Source organism: Symphalangus syndactylus, chromosome 15 (genome assembly GCF_028878055.3).
Source record: "Symphalangus syndactylus isolate Jambi chromosome 15, NHGRI_mSymSyn1-v2.1_pri, whole genome shotgun sequence".
In the NCBI taxonomy this organism is placed as follows: Eukaryota; Metazoa; Chordata; class Mammalia; order Primates; family Hylobatidae; genus Symphalangus; species Symphalangus syndactylus.
Window position 1 is genome coordinate 101,331,654 of NC_072437.2, and position 15,310 is coordinate 101,346,963.

General features: G+C 36.9%; 1 protein-coding gene across 2 annotated transcripts in view; it reads right to left on the reverse strand.

Annotated features, from left to right (window-relative positions):
• Positions 1-15,310, reverse strand: part of DCLK1 (doublecortin like kinase 1) — a 346,715-nt gene that overhangs the window by 327,513 nt on the left and 3,892 nt on the right. For both annotated transcript variants that reach the window (XM_055245218.2, XM_055245219.2), the window contains exon 2: positions 4,943-5,289. In XM_055245218.2, the coding sequence (XP_055101193.1) occupies positions 4,943-5,289 (347 nt within the window). The remainder of the gene's footprint in view (positions 1-4,942; positions 5,290-15,310) is intronic.

Genomic DNA, 15,310 nt, shown 5'->3' on the forward strand with positions numbered 1-15,310 from the left:
TAAAAGCCAAAAAGAAGAAAATAAAGACCATTTTGTGATATCTGATTCATAGATTCCTATTAATCATCATTACCATTTCCTGTAATCAAATAAACTCCTATATTAAACACCTAAAATAAATGGCGGCAATTATTGACTCATTTACAAGCATCTTTTGAGCTTTATGTTTATAACAGGCAATGAGGATTCATGATAAAAAGATACAGAGAAGATGTAATAATGGATTAATTTATCAACAGCCACTGGGATGTCCTCAAAATGGCAGTTATGATGCTTTCTCATGGTTTACCATCTAAATCAGTTTATGGCTACCCGTACTTCAGCTGAGTAATTCCTAATGTTTTCCATATTGGGAAAACAATCAATTGTTTGCTCACTCTAGCATGCTAGCAGTGGTAGATTTTTTTTTTTTTTTTTTGAGATGGGGTCTCACTCTGTCGCCCAGGCTGGAGTGCAGTGGTGCGATCTCCACTCACTAGCAGTGGTAGATTTTATACAGTACATGGCCTATATGAAATGTCTATAAGATAAAAATATAACATCTCTGGGTTTTTTTTCTCTTCACTAAAGCATGCTGCAATGTTGTACAGATCTTTGATGTTGAAAAGTAGATAAGATAGGGATGTGCATTTATTTTCTACTTAAAGAGCAATCTAGTTTGTCATTGCTGTATTTCAGTGGGAAAGGGATCATTGGGAAGTGCCCTATCTATGTTCTTTATAGTATAAGTCACCTACTTAGGCAGTAGCTGTTCTATGTTTCTAAGGAAGGATTCGAGAACCACAGATTTAGCAGCTCAAGAAAGCCAGATTTGCTTTTCCATAAAAGGAGTCAGGAGATATGCAAGGGTATCTTTGTAGCAAATCTGGTAACTTTTAGGCTTATTTTAAGCACTTAAAAAATAGTTACACTCCAAATGGCCTCTGGGAGTAACTGCTTGGCAGGTTAAGTGAATAACCCACAGCAGAGTTCCAATATCCAGAGCCTGGACTTGGGCAAGAGGAAGAGACTCTCAGACTCTAAGATCCTGCAAATCCTCCCCTTGGACATGGGTTCAGGGGACATGATTTTAACTGTTAGCTAGAAAATGTCCCTTTTTCTTCTCTGGAGGTCTTTAACCAAGGCCCAGAGTTAAAAAAAGAAAAAAATGCATCACTGAAATTAAGGCATGGTAAGTGCTTCCTTGAACTGCCAGCCATGCCAGCAAAAGGACTGATGACCTGGTGAGCAGTCACCCTGAAAGTTGCAAGGAAGAGGAGGAAGGCCGGGGCAGCCATTTACTGAAGCTTCAGTGCCCCCGAATAAAGAATGGAGTTGAAATCATTAGAAAGGGTTTGCTCACACATAGGCTGCTTATGAACTACAACGGTCATCTTGGCCAACTGCAGCTTCCTGCAAAATCTTTTCTAGATTGTGCAGCATTTCCAAAACATTTATTTCCTTATCTTAGTCTAAAAACATCAAAAAAAGTACTGTTCGATGAATTCTTTGCTTAGGCCTAACACAAACCCGAGAGGCAACTGAGCAACGAGTGGTGGTAGAAACAAGTGAGAATGGCTTGTGGTCTATGCCCTCTGGTGTCCGTCTCCTCTGGGTAAGATATTAAACAGCAGGCTCCAGCTTTCATGGTTCCATTGTCCAAAATCCCAGCGTCAACAGTTTTCATGCCATGGATACGTCTGTAGGCTGCCCCAAGGCAATCTACAAAACCATCTTCTTCTCTACCCATTTACTCAAAGCACTCAAGTAATTCATTTTTTTAAACAATTCTATTTCCTCAACCCAAAAATATGAAATTCTTTACTGGGCATTGGAATTCCCATATTGTTTATGGAGTTGATGTGAGGGTTCAGTTAAACTATTTTTTAAAAAGGCGGGACAAGTAATCTTAGGGTGACATCTTGTTGGCAACATATGGACCCCGATGCCACCACAGGCAGGCCAAGATGGTAGCAGTGCAGGTGCCACCCCACTATGGCCAAGCATTATTCCATAGGACAGCGTGGAGGAAAGTGGCTTATTCTCAGAGGCTTATCAAGCCTCAGTCTCTGCCAGGGTTGTCAAAAATTCTGCTCTAACAAACTGCTTATGGGACAGATTTCTCTTTTGAGCCAAAATGGTTCTAAAGACTCCTGGGGTCCATGAGGAAGCATCTTTGTTCTCACTGGGAACCCAAGGAATAAGTCTTTTATGTTCTTTCCACTTTATCATCCAATTCCTCTGCAGCTTTTCACTGATCCTGCTATAAAGAGAACACGCCAACACTAGGGGGAAACGCCACAACAGCAAACTGAACACTTGACAAAACAACAGTTGAGTCCAACAGTCAGCGCAACGACTGCAGGGAAAAAAGGACAGAGCAGAAATGTTTCAGATGACATTCCTCGGACAAATGACTCCCTTGACAATTCTTACTCAACACATTTACAGCAGTTTGGTGCTTTAACGTAATCTAAAGTGGTACAGTGGTTACCAGCACAAGCTCTGGAGCAAGAGCAGTTTAAATCATAGCTGTGTGGTCTTGTGCATGTTTTTAACAAGTTCTGTGCCTTAGTGTTCTAATCTGTTAAATGGGGATAATAAGCAAGTTGTTATGAGGATTAAACATGCTAATACATGCAAAGCACTTAGAACAATGCTCAATAAAGTTGTCATCATTATAGTTCAAAATTGCTATCGCATGTATCATCATAGTTGACCCACAGCTCTCTATAAAACACAGGTAATCATTTTACCTGTGTTTCACTGATGAGGATAATGAGGCTCAGTTAAGTGTTTTGCTAAAAACATAAGGAATCTATGGCTGAGCCAAGACTTGAATCCTGGTCTTTTGACATTAAATCTGGGATTCCTTCCCATGACTTTGGATTATTTACATGTAAACCACAGTAAACTAGCTGATATCAAATATTGATACTAGACAAATTTAGTAAGGAAGAAAACAATTGAGAACATCATACCTATTCTAGGGATTTTTTCCTGAAATAAACAAAATTTAATAATCAGCTGATGGCAAATTTTAGCTAAAGTCATTAAGGCTGATTTTTAGATTCAGAGTAGCATTTTGGAACTCCCAAAATTCTGAAGTGAGGCAGGGAGAGGGAACATTTATCCATATGTATTCTTTGCTCTAATGAGACACTTTATAAAAATATTTATTTGAATAGGTAAATATTTATGAAAATAGATGAACTCCCATCTTGAGAAAATTCAATATATGAAAAATCAGAACTACAAGACGTTTGAATAACTCATTAGAAATGGAGCCAGTGAAGGGCTTAAAAAATGTGTAAAGGTGAAGTTTGCCATCTTATTGCTACTATAATTCACAAGCCAGCATGAACTTTCTGGTCATTGATAGACTGATGACATTTAGGCTACAGACTCTTAAATCTAGAAGACTAGGTCTCATCCATTAGAGAATCTCATCCATTAGAATCCTTATCCGAATGATACTTAGGGCAAGGGTTATGAGACAAGCAAAAGATGGTAAATACAAATGAACAACTGGCACATACTCCTTCTTTCCTAATGAATTTTATAATTTAGAGCATCTGAATGGATCCCTAAGGGAAGTATTCTTTCATGACTAATACTCTTTCTAGGATTAGCATCTATTTCTAATTCAGAAAGTTTGAATGTGCTGGCCTTTAAGAACTTGGAGGAGTCTTCTATTTAATAAGATCAATCTTTTAATTCATGGATCATTTTAATTTTAATATTTACCATACATACAAATCAAATTATCCCTCAAAAAAATTTTTCTTAAAAAAAGCATTTTGATAGCACCACATTAAAAACTAAACTTCCAGCAAAGATAGTGTGCTCAAAAATATAATCTGGCAAACTCTGAATGACTAGCAAATCATGCTGTACATATAATCAATGTTGTTTGTTTTTTCCTTTTTCTTTTTTTTTTTTTTTTTTGAGACAGAGTCTCACTCTATCGCCCAGGCTGGAGTGCAGTGGAGTGATCTCGGCTCACTGCAAGCTCCGCCTCCCAGGTTCACGCCATTCTCCTGCCTCAGCCTCCTGAGTAGCTGGGACTAAAGGCGCCCACCACCACGCCTGGCTATTATTTTTTTTATTTTTAGTAGGGACGGGGTTTCACCGTGTTAGCCAGGATGGTCTCGATCTCCTGACCTCGTGATCCCCTCACCTTGGCCTCCCAAAATGCTGGGATTACAGGCGTGAGCCACCGCACTCGGCCCTAATCAATGTTTTTTAATTCAACTCACCATCAAGGTTCTGTCAAACCTGTACAAAAATAGTCCACCCAAGCCAATAAGAGGTGATGCTTCCTTTGGGTTCATCTGACCAACTCACATTAAAATGACCACCCATCCAAGTCAATTGATGTTCATTCTGTAGCGGAAAACCTCCCTTTTATTTTAACACTGAAAAATACAAGATGCATACTATTCTAGAAATATGCCTTTAAAGCTATTCAGATGGAAATATGTCATTTCTTAGATAACGTATTTTAAAAGCTATAAAATGTAGGTAAATCTCACTAGTGAACACTACAAAGACTTAAAATCATTAAATATTTAGGTCAAAGAAATAAGTTAGAATTTTCCCTACTGGTCACAGTTTACTTCCACACCTCAGTCATTCTTAAGGCTATAAGACCTATGAAAAAACTGAAAACAGATGACAGAAAAGAACCATTATGTTAAGCAAATAATAAATGAAAAAGTAGAAACCACTGAGTAATTATTTAATCTTCAAAGATATGCATTTTTTTTCTTACTTTATTCCTATGAATAATACTGCTCAACTCAAACTTCTGACTGTTCTAGGGCCAGCAAGTACATATTTGTTGATTAAGAGACCCAGGCCCTTTAACAACTTGAGCAAAATGTATGCTTTAGCCACGTATACCCTCCAACTCCCTGGTTTTTGCCTTAAAGTCAAAGTCACATCACAATCTGTCTCTTACCTGTTTCCCATCCAACGTGTACAGGCGTTTCACCACTCCCGAGTCCAGCTTGATGGCATCGGTGATATCAGTGAGGACCTGCTCAAAGGAATGAGCCGTTTTCTTGTTCAGCAGAATCCTGACAGCTTTCCGCGGCTTCACGCCACTTCTGATGATGGTGACCAGCTTGGGCCGAATGAAATCTTTATTCTCTCGCACCTCTGAAGGGCTTCCTTTAGCAGTGGCCAGTGAAGACACCGCCCGAGAAGCCGAGGTGGTCTTGACGTTCACTGACCAGTTGGGGTTCACATTCTTGGTGTACTCCAGTTTCTTAAAGGGTTCTATTGAGCCACATACATAACTCTCTCCTAAGGAAGAGAGAAATATATTTAAATTTACACTAAAATATACCCATTTCTTTTTTCCTACTTATCCTCTCTTTTGCCTTTTCTGCTTAGGGGCAAGAGCTAGCCCTGACTTTTCAAACAATGGAAGTGTGGTTAATAATCAGGGAAAAAGAAAGATTTCTGATTGCTAATCTGGCACTATCAGCAACAGATTCACATCCTGGAAAAACAAAACAAAACATTATTCCTCCATTTCCTCATCTTAAGGTCGGTGATAGAAATGCTGATCTGCTTGAAAAGACCTTAAAGAAGTGTGAAAGTGAATTTAAAATAGAAAATATTCTTTGGGAATTACAGATATTTAAATCTGCAGAAAATTTCAAAATTGGAAGTACCTGTATTTGCTACCTGAGATAATTTAAACACTAAGAATGAATCAGAATACAGCATCTTAAAATAGTCATATAATTTACGAATTTGATGAGAGTTGATGCTAAAGATTTTGTAAAGCCCAGTAAAGTTCCAAAAGCAAGCAAATAATCACCCTTCCTTTCTCTCATCTGTACAGTGCCAATCACAGTGATCCACACACACTATAAGGTCAATTCATACTTGTTCATAAGTAAGAGGTTTTAGAAGTGTTCAACATACAAACTACAGCTTCAAAAATGGGCTCTAAAATAAATATAAATAAATGTTTATTAAAAATGACTCCTTAGCAGGAAATCTTTTAATGAAAATATTCAGACTATTAAGTAGATGTAGGTCACACACAAAAAAGAAAAAACATGAACCAAGAGACAACAAATTGTAAAATGACGAATTCTAAATACATATTTCATTAAGTTGGGTCAAAGCCTTTTGAAATTAAAGATTTTGTAATGGCTTTTTTTCTGTTAATAAGTTTTTGTAACTAGGAATAGGTAAAAATGCTGAAAGACCGTCATAATTGTAGGTAAAATGACCTAGGCCTAATCTAACACAGCCCATTGACTTTTATCTAAGTCCTTGTATTATTTTTAAATTAACAGTGCAAGCATCCAAGGCCAAAGAATAAGTAGTCACATAAAAATAACTGAAGCAGGCCTTCAAAAGTTCAAAAGAGCAGTTATACATGTTATTGAACACTTGTTCTGCAGATGTTCTTAGAATATCCTCTAATGTGTATACATACACATTATGCCTCCCTAGAAGTTGTATGAATAGTGCAAGTTTAACCAACCCCATTTCTATTCACCTGGCAGATCATGACTTGTCTCAGCTATACCTTCCTCAGAATTTAAGTAAATATCAAAAACATATACGTATTTTTGATATTTACTTAAATCCTGAGAAAGGCGTATTTGGGTACTATAGAACCAGTAGTGTTCTGGGAGTTTTCATGGACTGATGACTTGAACATGATAGTGGGAAGAGAGAACTGGAAATTCGGGCTCAAGACCTGGCCTCTCCAAGCATGTGACTTTGGACAAGGCCCTCAGATTTCTGGGTGGTGGTTTATTTATCTATAAAACAAAACCTCATTAGGTTTTTATGAAGATCAAATTAGAAGATAGAGATCAAAGTGATCTCAAATGCAAACCTGCTATGTAAGTGAAAATGACCTGCGGCTACATGACCCTAATCGTGCAGTAAGCCTGAAAAGAAAAATTCAAAAACAAAATTACTAGAAATCGGTAAGCAGGTCTTATATTGAACAGTTACCAGTGGACACCACGTTGGGTCCATGTCAATGTGAGAATGCCCCAACGCTCCCCAGTGAGACACACAGCATGTAACTGAGCTGGCAAAGCTAGCCTCTGTCAGAATTCTGTGCTAACTGAAGATATGCAATTGTCTAATTATTTATAATTTTCTATACTAAGCTAATAACTAAAAGCAAAACAAAGATATAGAGAGTAGTTTACATTTCAACAAAAACTTTAAAAATATATTAAATTAGAAGAGGGAGCAGTTTTAAAGAACATAGCAACATGGAATGAGTTTGTTAAAAGAGAAAATAAACACTTTTAAAAAAATATCTTCTTAGATAAAGCACCCTGAAAATATTTAAAAGCATTAAGAAAGTTCTCCAGTGACACTGAGAAGGCATTGCTGGTTTGGTTCAAGCAACAATGATCAGAAGAAATATGTGTTTAATCTGAGCTGTAAATGTGAGGCTCCTCTGCTGGATAATCAGATTTAAAGGCTGGAATGAGAATCTTAGAGAAGGATGTGAGACTCCAGTAACAGATGATACTGTGCTAACAGGAAAGCAACAGCTAAAGGAAGGAGAAGGAGCTGCCACCAAATCCAAGATCACACACCACAGTCATTTAGAGTCTGTGACTGACACTATTCAGGAATTCAGGAAAGGCCCAGATGGATTTCCTTATGCTAATAAATTTCCATTGATTTACTTATATGAATACATTTCCATTTTATCATGAAAAGAAATTTCTATTAAATCTTTTTAAATCTATGTATTAACTATTTTTACCGTAATCATAATACTGAACTTCTCTCTGCCACAAGAGATGTGGTTCCCGCCTTAACGCAGTTAAATTAAAGTTGGTTGTATTTTCTGATTTTGTAAAAAATAGCTTTTCAATTCATGGGCTAATTATCATCGATTATTATAAGTTAACAAATGTGATTATTCTGAATGGGAAGAATACATAGTTTTGATTTGGTCAAATAGCTCTAGATATCCAGTGTTCAATCTCTTCCTTAGTGTGACTGAGAGTTAAGAGATAAGTTATAATCTTGTTTAAATAATAATTTTTAGAGTTCATTCAAGTATTGACATGAGGTATGTGTGTTAAGTGCCATTCAAAAATAACAAGACAGGGCCAAGCATGGTGGCTCACACATGTAGTCCCAGCTACTTGGGGGGCTGAGGTGGGAGAACCACTTGAGCCTGGGTGGATGAGGCTGCAGTGAGCCATGATTGTGCTACTGCACTCCAGCCTGGGCAACAAAGTGAGATCCCATCTCTCTTTATTTAAAAAACAAACAAACAAACAAACAAAATAACAAGATAAAGTAAGCTTACAATTACTGTAGTATACTTCCTCTTACATACACTAAGCCACCCCACACCCCGAAGTCTTTTGGTATAACTTCTACTGCAACAATGAAATAAAAGTGAATTTATCTAAAACAAACAAACAAATAAAATTACACAAGGTATTTTTGAGCAAAACAGCCCAAAATTTGCTTTGGAAGCTTTTCATTACTTTCTGTAGGTGAACTTGAACAAGGATGGCATGATTGCAAAGCTCTTAGAGGTGGTACTAGAAATTAAAAACATCATGATTTTCTGGTTGGTTATCATACAACCAGTTTTTTTTTTTTTGTTTGTTTTTTCAGTTTGTTCAAGCCCTAAAGATTCTATGATAAGTCTGATTCTTCACTTGAAATGTAATACTCTGGGTGTCTAAGACACTCCAACAAACAGCAAGATGCTGAAGCAGCATCTGGCTGAGTTGTGTTGTGGCATTTATGAAGGCCAAAAACTAATCTTTGTTTTTAAGTAGAGAGAGAGATAAAGAAAATGACAGTTTTTTAAAAAAGTAAGGAAATAAGCATGAAATTATGTTTGGATCCAACTAATACTAAAATGTCAGAATATGGTAATTTCTTTCCTGAAAGATTTTAGTATTTTCAGAAAGTTGGAGGATGAGATAATATCTAAGTAAGCATCTTAGATTATTTTTAAGATACTGAAGAGTCCCTGTTTAAAAAATCACCTATGTATTTTTATTTTTATGTTTCATTTTTTATGTTTTTGAGACAGAGTCTCACTCTGTCACCCAGGCTGGAGTGCAGTGGTGTGATCTCAGCTCACTGCAACCTCTGCCTCCTGAGTCCAAGCAATTCTCCCCCCTCAGCCTCCTGAGTAGCTGGGATTACAGGCGTGCACCACCACACCCAGTGACTTTTTATATTTTCAGTAGAGACAGGATTTCATCATGTTGGCCCTCCTGGCCTCCAACTCCTGGCCTCAAGTGATCTGCCCACCTTAGCTTCCCAAAGTGCTGGGATTACAAGCTTGAGCCACCGCGACTGGCCTGTATTTTTAAATGATCATATTTGCCATTATTCTTCAAAGCATAACAATACATTTCCTCTAATCAGATTTATTATTTTAAAAATCTGCGAAGTTAATTCTACTTTGCCATTCGCTTCCATTATGAAATTAGAATATTTCCACTTAAAATGAATTCCCTAGGCACTACTGAAAACTGATAATGTGGTACCAGTTCCCTGGGTGACTGGACCTGCAGTGTGTCAGCTATAAGAGTATTCCTCCACGAGACTCTATATTGGGGGATTCTACAAATTTGCCTCTTATTGCGGGAGTGTTTTCATTGGCTAAGAGTGAATTCCAGTTCTGATATTACTTAACTTCAGTCTGAAAATGACCTCATCTCCATCCTTCATGTTACTTGAGCTGGTTGTTACCTCCTCTAGTCTTCCTTTAAGATCAATATGTGGCATAATCAAAAGTATCCTTAAGTGAAGGATGTCCGTAATATATTTCATTTTTCCAGAGGATAAACTTTCTGATTAAAAACTCTGGCAATTAAATTTCATTATTGTGAGTTATGGCAAAATCTAGGAAAAACTCAAATATGTATTGAAACCTCTGCAACTGAACTGAATTAAATTACATGAAATATTGTTTACAGAATAGAATATCATAAAGTGCCTTCTGGGCATTACATTTTATGAGGCAACTCAGATACGCACAGCGACATTTCATAATCTACCTGGAAGTCACTGGCTTAGGATGATTTTCATCGAGCTATTAAAGGCAAGAAAAAAGATTTCCCAAAGGTGCTTATGGGTCATTCTTTTGCAGAAGTCGTCCATAACACAATACAACGTAAAAGTAAGCTTACAGAAAATGAATTTGAATATGTATGTCAGACCTGTGGACATGTCACCTTCTCAAATCCAAAGCAACAGAAAAACAACATTAAGGAGAAAATAATGAGAGATCTAAACTTTTTGAAATTGAAAAGTAGAGGCTCTTTTTTCTTATTTCTTATTATAATAAGCATGGCTTATTATAATTTACAAAAATACAAGGTACAGAAATAGATGGCAAAGGATAAAAACAAAACAAAGAATATATGGAAAACACACGGAAGGTGCTTAAATAGTAAGCCAAGAAATGCAAGTTAAAGCAGATTTAAGATGTACTCTTGTACCTATTATAATTGCAACAAAAGAATAATGAAAATAAAGTGGTATTGAGGTTGCAGCAACAAAATAATACAAGGTGCTGAAATATATGACAAAGGATAAACACAAAATAAAGCATAAATAGAAAACACCATTACAGACATTAAATTGGTAACAATCATTTTAAAAAGCAACGTGGAAAACTACTTGGAGCCACGAAAATGTTTATACCCATAATCTCATTGCTAAAAAATTTTGCCTAATAACAGAACAACAAATAACAAAACTGTGACAAGTACGTACAACATTAACAATGAAACCTAAATATTAAAAACAACCTCCTAAATCCTGAGTCATAGGTGCAAGACCTAACTTAGCCACTCTGGGAAGGGAAAGAAACCTAAGTCAGGAGCCTGCCTTCAAATAGCTTAGAAAGCAAGATGTGTCTATGAAAAGATTCCACCACAAGGCAGTAAGTGATAATTGCTAAGTAAGTGGTCTAGGCCATCCTAATTCAGAGGAGAAAGAAGTCACTTCCCACTTCCCACTGGGCTATCTATGAAAGGGAAATGGAATTCACACTGGCCTTGGAAGCAAGGGTAAGATTGCCATTGACAAAAAAGAGAGGGGAGAACATTCCAGATAAAAATAAAATAATAATATGCTCTGTCGCACAGTACAGAAAGGGATATTCTGTGATACATTAAAACATTTTCTCAAAAAAATGAAATAAAAATGATTCCATAGACAGACGAGTTAGATAAAACCACATCAGGCAACAAGGTCAGAGTTTTACACATGATCAGCCCTGGGTGATAGACAGGTTACACTGGCTGCAGTGTGAATGAGGGGCTGAAGTGAACATGGGGAGAGAGAAGTCAAGATATCACCTAGAAAGTCATTACATCCGACCAGGAGAGGAGGTGAACTGAATGTTACGTATCTATACTAGGGACAGAGGAGTGGATGCTATGAGGAGTATTTAGCAGATACAACCAGCCAGAATTGGCAATTGACTGCATATGGGTTCCGAGGGAATATAGGGCAACAAAGACACTGAAGTGATGACACTGAAAATTTTCTTTGGGCCTACTTCCCATACACCACAATAGGTACAATTAGAAGGGGAACAGGTTTGGATTAGGCAGTAAAGAAGGAAATTAAGTTGACTGTGCACATATTAAATTTGAAGTTTCTAGAAGACAATCAGTTGGAGATTTCCAGCAAGCAGAAATAGGGATGGAGAAGAGAGAACAAGTTGGAGAAATGTCTTAAGCAGAATTGACAAAATTTGATGATAGCTTGGATTTGAGGGATTAAGAGAGACAGAAGTTAAGGGTGATGTTAAGTTATGTGGTGTCTTAGTCCTGTGGCTGCTATAACAAAAGACCATCAACTGGAGGCTTATAAACAATACACATTTATTTCTCACTGTTCTGGAGGCTGGGAAGTCCAAGATCAAGACACCAGCAGATTTAGTGTTTGGTGAAGGCCCCACTTCCTCACAGATGGTGCCTTTTCATTGTATCTTCACAGGGTTGAAGGGGCAAGGCAATTTTTGGAGGCCTCTTTTATAAAACAATGAATCCCATTCATAAAAGCTCCAGCCTCATGAACTAATCACCTACCAAAAGCCCTACCCCTTAATACCTTTACATGTGAATTTTGAGGGGGTCCTAAACATTAGGACCCTAGCAGGTGGTAATACTATTTAATAAGAGCTGGAACATGAGAGAAAGAATGAATTCTGGGAAATGGAAAAGAATGAGTCCACGATTATACATGTTGAGCTTGAAAGAACTAAGGAAGAGAAACAGTTCTATATATCCAGATAGTTGCAGTGCAGAAGAAAGATCTGATTTAGGAGTAATAGGCCTTAAAAGAGTGGTTAAAATAATGCCAGTTGATGAGATCACAGTGGGCGATCCAAAGACAGACAGGAAAATGGAGGACAGTAACGTTTAGAAATTCGGCAAGTAAAGAGGGAAAAGAAAATCACCATTAGAACACTATACTAATAACTGCTATAGGCAAGATCCACCAATAAATGCCAAAATTCATGGGCAAAAGCTTAAGGAGAAACAAGATATTTACATAACATCAAAGTTTCTTCGCGAAATATTAGTTACAAAGGGGAAAATTATAACTTTAGAGTGAATATACCTGACAGACACTGCCTTCACCAAATGATCACAGGTAACCAACAAGACATATCAACATCATGTACCCCCTGAAATGATGTACTGAAGACAAAACATGACTTCTGTGCATAACATCAATCTAATTATCAGACAAACCCAAAGTGTGGGAAATTCCACAAGATAACTGACTGGTATTCTTCAAACTGTCAAGGTCATTAAAGATAAGAAAAGACTGAAGAACCGTCATAGCTTCAAGGAGAAGAAGCAGACACAACAATTAAATGCAATGTGTGATTCTGGAATGAAAAAAGGACATCAGTGGAGAAACGAAGGAAAGCCAAATGAAGCCTGTAGTTCAACTACTGTATTGTACCAAAATTAACTTCTTAGTTTTGTTCATTGCACCATGATTGTGTGTGCTGTTCCATTACAGGAAGATGGGTGAAGGGTAAACAGGAACTTCCTATCACTGTGATACTTGTATAAGTCCAAATTAATCTGAAAATATAATGTTAAAGAAATGAAGCAAATAGCCTGGGAAAAAAAAAAAAGGTTGAACTGAATCCCTACCTCACATATTATAACAATATGACTTCCATTAAAATATTTTTTAAGTGAAAACATAAAAATACCACAAGAAAATGAGGGAAAATGGCTTTATGATCTCAGTGTACAAAGGACCCAAGAGGCATGAAAAGCAAGCTATAAATAAAGAATAATACATTTGATTATGTAACTGTTTTGTACATCTACATGGCAAAAAAACACAATAAATGAAGTCACTAAAGAGAAATCTGGAAAAAATAGAGTCATGTGCCACAACATTTTGTTCAATGACAGACTACATATATGACAATGGTCCCATAAGATTATAACACCATATTTTTATTGTACCTTTTCTATGTCTAGATATGTTTAGATACACAAATACCATTGTGTTATAATTGTCTATAGTATTTAGTACAGTAACAAGCTGTACAGGTTTGTAGCCTAGGAACAATAGGCTACACCATATAGCCTAGGTGTGGAGGAGGCTACAGCATCTATGTTTATGTAAGTACACTCTATGTTGTTCCCACAATGGCAAAATTGCCTAACGACACATTTCTCAGAACATATCCACATTATTAAACGACACATGACTGCCCTCTCAATCATTATTACAAAAAGTTAATATATTTAAAACAAAAATTCTACAAGTTAATAAAAAAGACCCTAACCTGGTAGGAAAATGATCGTAAGTGATGGAGAGACAGCACACAGAAAATGAAATACAAATGCCTTTTAAACATATGAAAAGATGAAAATTAAAACTATGAGAAGACATACAGTTTTCTTTTCTTAATGGGTTAGTTAATGGGAAACATCTGATTTCAAAACACCTTGTTGAGGGTAGAGAAACAGCCACTCTCATACATAAGTGGTTGGAGTGTAAACTGAATCCACTTTTATGAAGGGGAATTTTGCAAACAGTGCTTAAAAGTTTAATGCTTGTACCTCTCTACCCAACAATATTACTTCTAGGAATTTATCCTAAAGATATTCTCCTACATGAGTGGAAAACATCTATCCGAGGATAGTCATCACAAAGCTGTCTGTAATAACAAAGAATTGGACACAACCTAAAAGCACATTGATAAAAGACTGGTTAAATAAATGATGGTACCTTTGTATAAAGGAGTACTATGAAGTCAGTAAAAGAAACAGTAAGTAGTTTTGGATGTACCGATATGGAAAGGTCTTCAGGATATATTGTTAAGTACACAAAGCAAGGTGCAGAACTGTGGGCATAAAAAGTTACCTTCTGGGCAAATTACAGTACTGCCCCACTTTATCCACGGTTTCAGTTACCTGCAGTCAACCGAGGTTCAAAAATATTACATGAAAAAATCCAGAAAGAGACAATTAATGAGTTTTAAACTGCATGCAGTTCTGAGTAGTGTGATGAACTCTCACGCCATCTTGCTTCTTCCATCTCTATCACAAGAAGGGCAAGTACAATACAAAAGGATGTTTTGAGAGAGACACTACATTCACATAACTTTTATTACAGTATATTGTTATAATTGTTCCATTTTATTTGTTATTGTTAATTTCTTGCCATGCCTAATTTATAAATTAAACTTTATCATATACCTAGCATCATATACACACCTTTATCATAGGTATGTATTCATAGGAAAAAAGCACAGTATATACAGGGTTCAGTACTATTTGCAGTTTCAGGAAACCACCGGGGGTCATAAAACGTATTTCCTTCCAGGATAAGGGGGCATTGCTGTATATGTGTCCTTCACATGCACTGGCATCTCTGAAAGGATACTCAAGAAACTAATAGGCTGGGCGCAATGTCTCACGCCTGAAATCCCAGCATTTTGGGAGGCTGACGTGGGTGGATGGCTTGAGCCCAGGAGTTTGAGACCAGCCTGGGAAACACGGCAAAACCCTGTTTTTTGTTTTTGCTTTTGTTTTTAAAGAAAAGGAAAAGAAACTAGTAAAGTGGTCCCCTCTGAGGAATTTTAGGAAGAGCAAATTTTATAGCTATTCAAAAATTAATTTAAAAAAGAGAAAGCCAGTGAAATAGGGAAATAAAGTAGAGGATGCTCTATTAGGGAATAGGAAAAGACGGGTAACCCAGAGGCTATGGTAGGAAAGAGATTCCCTAACTGTGGGATGAAGCATGGGTTTAATCCTGAGAGGGGAATTATGATAGAAACTTGGAAAAAGCC